Source organism: Octodon degus, unplaced genomic scaffold (genome assembly GCF_000260255.1).
Source record: "Octodon degus isolate 3935 unplaced genomic scaffold, OctDeg1.0 scaffold00029, whole genome shotgun sequence".
Lineage (NCBI taxonomy): Eukaryota > Metazoa > Chordata > Mammalia > Rodentia > Octodontidae > Octodon > Octodon degus.
The window spans coordinates 9,967,052-9,975,216 of NW_004524605.1; the positions used below are offsets into that span (position 1 = coordinate 9,967,052).

Here is an 8,165-nt window from a genome sequence, read left to right on the forward strand (position 1 = left end):
AGATTCAATAATTAACACATTGCATACATTCTTCCTAGTGGTTAATTGCTGTACAAGATGCGGACATGATATCCTATTTACAAACACGATTAGAACAAATCCCTCTATTCATTAAGAGAATGTAACTATATATCTATCCTAACCCTTTTGAATACACAGATACAAAATGGACATTCATGTGTATCCCCTTTTTCGTTTAATAAGTTTGAGGCCTGGGTAAAGTCACACCCCTGTGGGCTCTGTTTTCCTTATATAGAGAATGAGACTGCACTCACCTTTTGTCTGCTTCACGCTTGCAGAAGCGTGAAGAGGAGGAGATGCTCTGGCCATCAGGCGTGAGGAGGCGGGGTTACTGTGGGCCCCGGAGGTAGCCACGCCAGCCCTGGGCAGTAACCTCATTCTCTGTGGCTACTTCCTGAACGCATCCAGGCTGAGGATTCTCATTCATCACACACAAAGCCGGGAACATTCCACCTTCCACTCTGTAGCCTCCATTCGCAGTGTGCCGACAGGCTTCCCCTGGGACTGAGAAGCACATGGCAGCTCCGTAGGCAGTGGTGGCCCCATGCCATCCCAGGCCCTCTGTCTCCTGTGACTCCAGGCATGCTAAGCAGAGGAGGCACGAGGGTTTTCAGGGGTCAGGCTCTCTGCGGGACACTGCAGAGGACAATTAGCACGTGCGCTGCACTTTTTACAGTTTTATTGAAACAAAGGCCCTCTTCTAAGTTGGGGCCATTCAGCCTACTAATGAGTAGAGCTCATGGCAAAAGTTGAATTGAATTGTGTACTTAAGAAGTGAATGAAGGGATGGATAGAGGAGGAGGAGAAACGAGTAGATTAAATAGAAAGATAGGCACTAGCATAGCTTTTGATCCAAGCAGAGCTTTTTATTTGAGCTCTGAATAATGTTTCATTCCACAATTGAATTAAATTAGAAATGAATTTAGTCTATTATAGGTTTGTCAACTTTCCTTAAAGCATGATGGCATCCACCTATCTCCCAGCAGGCTCTGGGGCCCAGCTCAGGCTGGAGAAGGCCTAGGCCCTCTGCTGGGTGGCAGCGCTGCCACTGTATCTTGCCCGTGGACTCAGGACAAGGTACTGCTCTATGCTCACTCCCAGACTCTCTTCAGTCAAGCACCCCTCCTGTGACACTGATGGAAGGCAGGAACTCGGGTAGCAAACTAGCTGGGGCCGATCTGTCTTAGCCACAGAGGACTCAGCTGAGTGAAGAGAAAGGGATTTCTAAGAAGAGGTGCTTTCATTTGTATGTGAAAGCCGACATAATGAAGTTGAAGACCCAGGGAAGACTGGCTGGAATGATCAAAGGGATGACAGAGGTAGGAAAGGGACAGAGGAAGGCTCCATGGGGCCCAGACAAAAACCAACCAGTGAGATCGAAAAGCACTGAGGACATCAAAGAAGTCTGCAAGATCCCAGAGGGAAAGACAGAAAGAGACTGCTTGTCCTTTAGAACTGAACTGCTAGAATCGGGAGTCCAGTTCCCGCAGATGGATTTGAGCTCATTGTCACAGAGCGCCAGGTTCCTTCCTGCCTGGCCTAAAAAGTCCACTTGGGGGCATGAGGAGCTGGGGGAGATGGCACTCCTCCCCCAGACAGCTTCCCATAGTGCCTGTGAACACACATGCTCCCCCATCAGGCTTCTTCAGTGGACATTCTCCACGCACTTGACGAAGCATCCATGCAGTCCAGTATCCGTGCACCAGCCTGCTGTACTTCTTGACACCTTTCAGAGTACACTGCAGAGAGACCCATAAACAGCCTGCTGCAGGAGCAGAGACACTTTCAGTACATGCAGATGTCCCCAAAACTCTTCTTATCTGGGGCTCCCAAGTCCTGGCATCTCCAGGGCCCAGGGAAGTAAGATGAAGAGAGAGTGAGGCAGTGTCAGCAAGAGGCCACGGGCCGTAGTGACAGCAGGTGGCTGCCAGGCCCATATGCTGCCACCCTCAGCCCTTCTGCTGCCAGGGGCTCTGGGATCAGTGCTGCTGGTGTTCTAAGGAAAGCCAGGACTAAAGGGTTTTATGTGTTATCTGCTTTTTGCATTTTGCAGCTCATGTTTACCCTTTGTGAAAAGTATTAGTTATTTGTGTAGACTATTAATAGTACGTCTTGAGTATTAGTTTTCTATAGCTGCCCTAATAAATGGTCATATATTTAAGAGCATAACACAGCCCATGATTTTTTTATACCAGCTTAAACAACGCAGCTTTATTCCTACAGTCCCATCAGACAGAAGTCCAAGTCTTAACCAAGCTCAAGTCAAGGTTTCACTGGCCGGGCTGCATTCCTTTCTGGGACCCTAGGGAGCCTTGCTCTTGGGGGTTTTGGCAGAGTTTAAATCTAAGGACTGAGACTCCTGCGCCTTCACTGGCTGTCAGCTGTGGACCCATCCCAGCCTCTACATGCTCCTGCCTTCCCGGCTCCGCCCTCCTCCCCAGCTTCAGAGCCAACAATGAGGATCGAGTCCCTCTCACATTTGGAATCTTCACTTTTTTCTCATCTGCAACCCGACAGAAAGATCTGCTTTCAGAGATCCTGATAACGTCTGAGTCACCTGGACAGTCTCACTCTGCAAACCTGTCTCACGGCCTCTACCCTCAGTCTGGCCTCCAGGTCCCTTTTGCTGTGAAAGGTGACCACATCCAGCCTCCTAGGGACACGGGCTTGCTCACCTTCAGGGCCGGCGTTCTGCCAACATTTGGCGTCTGGCCGAGACTCATGGCGGACAGTTGTTCTTCCAAGCCTGCCTGGTCCTCGGGTCCTCCCTTCTGGGCCCCGGAAGCCCTCCGTCCTCCCATAGGAGCTGCACGCGGTGAATAGGGAACCTCTTTGGCTCGCTGTGTTGGAGTGGTGCCCGAGACGCGCATCCGCCGCGAACCCTGCCAACCACACGTGGGAGCGAAAGCATTTCCTGAAGGAGAATCGCTGCCTGGCTCGCGGGGAAGGGGGGACGTACAAGGAGAGTCTGGGGTGCGGGCTAAGGTGTTCCTGAGGCACAGACTGTATAGCTGGCACTGTGCCACACATAAAAGTCACCCTGGTCGTCGCTTACTTTCTAAGGGGGACAGACAGATAAGCAGACACCTGAAGAAATGTGGAGCGAGGGTGCGACTTGCAGTGAAAGGCTTGGGGCGCTGTGAAGTGGCACCGAGGCCAACAGTGCTGGCTCTCTTAATGACCAGATAGCAGGTGCTTTGGGCTTTTTGAGCTGTAGGGGAATCTCTGTTCCACGTCCTTCTTTTGTTTGTGTATTGCTTTGTTTTTGTAAAACTTATATGAGCTTGAGCGTCACACAAGGACGGTCTACCAGATTTGTTCTTGGGCCGTAGTCTTGGCTGCTCCCAAGGTGGAGAAGAGGACTTCTCTGAGTGGATGGCATTGAGCCAGGATGCGGTGGTATGAGGGAGAGGCCCCTGGAGGAGACGGACGCGCCTGGCTTGGTGCTGCCCCGCCTGGGCAGGTCCTCGCCCGCAGCGCTTCCTCGCGCCCCTTCTTCCCCACTGGCAGGCCTGAGCATTGTGTGAGCTGCTGTAGAAGCAGCAGTGGCGGGCAGCGTGCTGCTCCCTTGCCCTGAGAAGGTCGCGGCCCAGGTGCCTCCGTGTAGAGTCCTGCTCCGTGCGGGTCCCCCTGCTCCTGCACAGGCCACCCCAACCCCCTCTGAAATCTCTCTCCAGTGGGGATGGCAACCCTGCCTGCCTGTCCTAGGGGCTCTTGGGAAAGTTGGACATGAACATGATTTCTGGGAGCGGGGTGACAGACGCAAGGCAAGTGCTGGGGTCAGACCTCCCTATAAAGTAACTTTGGGTGCATTTGTGTAACCTCTTTATGCTTCAGGTTGGTGAAGTTTGACATGGGGACTTAGCGCCTGCTATGTCACATAGGCACAGTGTGGTAGTGCACGGGGGTGCCCTTGCCCGTCTCTTCTCTTCTGACCCCCACCCCCAAGCTATTGGGAATTTGGGAGCAGGAGCAGCACCTAGCCTTTTTCTCTCTGGGAATTGGCCTTGGAAGCCGGGAGCTGCCTGGCTAGGATGCTTGGATAGAAAGGCCAGGCCTTTCCTTAACCTGGGACAGCTAGGAAAGGCTCCGTCTCCTCCGGAGCACCTGACAGAGTGCACTGAGGTCTCCGTGCAGCCCACAGGGTGGGCTCGTTCTCCCTCACCTGCCTGGCACCCTTGCCCACAGCCACCTCTGCCCAGAGCGCTCCCCGGGAAGCTATCCGCACACAGCTTTCACCCCAAATTCTGGAGCCAGGGAGCCCATTCTTCCCCTGGGGAATGTGAATATTTGAGTGCAGTGGCCCTCCCACTGGAGCAGGCACCAGATTCACCCAGAGGGCTTGTCAAATGCCCATCTCTGGCCCGCCCTGAGACACTGATTCAGGCTGTCTGCTCAGCCCAAGAATTTGTATCCAGACCCCAGTGGTGTCAGCCTCTGGGCCGGGCAGGACTGCACTTTGTCACAGCTCAGTCGGTGGCTTCGCTCTTTCCTTACCACTTCCCTCCTGAAGTTCGGTAATAATACTTACTATAAAGCAAATAAAGAAGCTTTCCTGGTGTAAAGTGTCTTGGTGTGACCAAATGGACTTGGGTATGGCTCCTTAAATTGAATTTAAATAAATAAAAATGGGAAAAAGTAGCTCTTTTACGGCACAGTTTCTGGGATGTATTGCTAAGTTGAAAAGATAAGGCGAGGAGAAGTACAGAGCGTGCTACCGTGTACTCAAGGAAAGATCATGGGATAGCAATTTATACATGTAGTTACGCCCCCAGAGTAAGTGAAGAAAACAATGCAAGCATTAATCACAAAATCAACCGTGTTCTAAAAGGGAGGCGAAAGCTAGATGGAGGTGGAGGTGAAAGCCAAAAATCCTTGAATCATAGTCTCTTTAGATTGAACTTTGGAACCTTGTAAATACTTTACATACTGATAACAACAAGATTAGATCAGAGCTGAACAGTGAAACAGAAGCCCTGAAAATGAAAAGGGAGATGAAATAAATGAACCCAACTGTGTATTAAGAACTGTGTAGAAAGGAATTATTCAAGTGGCTTGAGAGAATAAACTTTGCGCTTCCACACTAAAGTTTACCGTGCAGATTTTTCAAAATCTGTAATAATATTGCACCGATAATATTGGCATTGCATTTATGAAAGTATTACATATTGTAGAAAAAAGCAAATAAGTAACCTAGGCTTTAGAAAATTAAATATAATATATACAACAGGACAAAAACATTGTAAGAAAATTACATAGATCAGCTTGTCTAATGAATACAGGTACAAAAGTCCTCATCAAGATACTAGCGAACCAAGCGCAGCGATGTATAAGTTTATACACCACAGCCAAGTAGGTTATTATATCAGGAGTGCAAAGTGTGTCCAGTATATGAAAAGCAATCAATGTCATATAACATACTAATAAAATAAAGGATCTAAACCTCTGATTGTCTTGGCAGATGCAAAGAAAAAAAAAGCATTTGATAAAATGCAATACTTTTTCAGGATAAAACATGCAGCAAACTAGGAATACAAGATTCTCAGTCTAACAAAGGGCATCTGTGAAAAACCACATAGACACGTATAATTATGACAGAATAAACATTTTCTCTTGTAAGACCAGGAATAAGACAAAGATGTCTGCTCTTGCCACTTTTGTACAGCATTGGACTGGAGTCTCCAGGATAACTGGACCACAAAAAGAAATAGAAGGTATCTAGATTGGAAAGAAAGAAGAAAATATCTGTAGATGACAGTGTATGTTGCTGCTCCCTATACGTATGTGTACCCCAGATATCCTGAGGAAGCCACGCGGAGCCTTCGTGTCCCCTAAAGGATGAACACACCCCCTGTTGAGAAGACACTGCCAAATATCTTCCTGAGTTATGTCAAGCCTCTGTTTCTACCAGTTTATAGCTGGGGGTCCAAAGAATGCATTAAACGACACTACAGAGACACCGAGTACAGACAGTGGGAGGATCCTGTGGGACAAATGACCCAGTTTCTTCAACAGACAAATTATAAGGAACAAGGGGGCAGCTTCTATATGAGATTTAAAAGATACAGCACTTAAATGCAGTGATGTAGACTTAGTTCTGATTTTTTTTTTTTCAGAAGCAGGAATTGAACTCAGGCCCTTGCACTTGCCAGGGAAGCGCTTATTCCACTGAGCCATCTCCCCGGCCCCTTCGTTCTGACTTAAACAGGCCAACTATAAAAAGTTATAAGACAAGGAAGTTCGAACAGGAGCTAGATGTTTGGTGATGTTACAGAATGATGCCAGTTTCTGGGAGTGTTTGATAATTTGGCCTGCCCACAGTAGTGGGGCCTTCCACTCCCCACCTGCCCCTGTGGATTATGGAGAGCAGAACCCTGGACAGAGCAGAGAGGCTAAGCCAAGGAAGCCCACTGTATTCTTCCAAGCGCGTGGATGAGTCATTTGCCCCACTGGGGAAAAGTGCGCAAGGAGTGATGTAAAATAGGAAAACAAAACCTGTTTTTGCTCTGGGACCCACAGTCTCAACGCAGAATATTTCTGTGACCCGCTATGTGGGCTTTCTTCCCCACCAACCCCAGTTCTCCGACAGTAGCTGCATGTGTTAGAAATCAGACCAACTCTGACACTGTGACTCTACCGCAAGGAAGAGTCAGGAAGAGTCGGATCCCACACGCGGAAGGCTCCCTCCTACACGATCCCCCCACTTCATGTAGCGAGCACAAACCCAGGCCCCCAGCGCACTTCGCCAGCCAGCCCTGACGTACTCTAAGGGCACTTCCCAGGACAGGCACCCAGGGGTTAATTGCTAGCGAGTGCTGTGGGTCGTGCAGAAGCACTCCCCTTCCGGTTTATTACACAGGCTGTCACTACTAAGGACAGAGAGGAGGGCGAGTTACATAGGAAGGGACACAGAGCGCCTTCTCTGGACACACTGCCTGTCCAGCACCTCGTGTGGCCACCAGCCCGGCAGCACCCCAAACCCAGCTCCCAAAGTCACTAACCCAGTCCCAGCGTCTCTGCCTTGGCTGGAGGGTGGGAGCTGGGACTCAGGGTCGCAAGTTCCTAAGCACGGTGAGGCCCTTCTGCCTGCCCGCCTGCTCCTGGAGCTTGTCAGGAGTCACCAAAAGAGGCTGTCACCACTCAGGAAGTTCCAAGGGAGGTAGGGTCACTGTGGTAGGAATCAGGCCCAAAGAAAATGAATTTAAAACCGAAGATCCTCCTAGCACCTCTGTGCCTCAAGAAATTTTAAGGGTTTTTCAAGCCCTGCACCAGGAACCAGGGACAGAGGCCAACACATACATATTTGTTATTCTAAGCCACAGGCAGGAAGACAGGCCAGAGTCGCTGAAGCTCTCTGCTCCGCATGGAATCGCGACCTCATACCAAGCTGGGTCTTTCCCATATCCCTCCTTGCTGTGTGTGCAGGCATGGGAGGCAGGGCTGTGGGGTGCCAGGGAGCGGAACGTTCTCTGGGGGCCGAGGTTTCCCCAGCCCTCCCCCACATCCCAGAGGCTGGGCGGAGGTGGTGTCTGCAGCTAGCCTGACCCTGTCCTCTCACACCCATTTGTGTCTCTCTCCAGCTGCAACAGCAAACGCTACCTGGAGACCCTGCCCAACACCAGCATCATCATCCCCTTCCACAACGAGGGCTGGTCCTCCCTCCTCCGCACGGTCCATAGCGTGCTCAACCGCTCCCCCCCAGAGCTGGTGGCAGAGATTGTGTTGGTGGACGACTTCAGCGATCGAGGTAGGGTCGGCCCCTCCCGGCCTCCTGCGTCCCACGCTCCCCGAGGGGCGGCACATTTCCCCTTCTCGAGCGGGCGGGCCACGGACCTGGCCGGGCGCACATTGTCTCATTTACCAACCACAGCAGCCATCAGATGGGTCCTATTTTTATCCCCTTTCTATCAACTTGGAAATGCATTCCACACAGAGGATGGAAGTGCCGTGAACAGAGGATCCAACAAGGAGAGGATTCACCCACCTCCCTCTATCTGCATCTCTCTCTCGTTTTCTATCATATAACAAAAGATCCGGGACTGGCACCACTGGCTGTTTTAGGCTGCTGTAAGAGAACCGAGCTCTTTCTCTCTGTGCCTCTTCATCCTCATGGTCAGAAAATGGCTGCTGAGCCTCTGGAAAGG

At 50.6% G+C, this 8,165-nt stretch overlaps 1 protein-coding gene across 1 annotated transcript in view; it reads left to right on the top strand.

Annotated features, from left to right (window-relative positions):
* Positions 1–8,165, top strand: part of Galnt10 (polypeptide N-acetylgalactosaminyltransferase 10) — a 228,785-nt gene that overhangs the window by 136,230 nt on the left and 84,390 nt on the right. Inside the window, exon 6 of the mRNA XM_004629453.2 lies at positions 7,602–7,768. Within this exon, the coding sequence (XP_004629510.1) occupies positions 7,602–7,768 (167 nt within the window). The remainder of the gene's footprint in view (positions 1–7,601; positions 7,769–8,165) is intronic.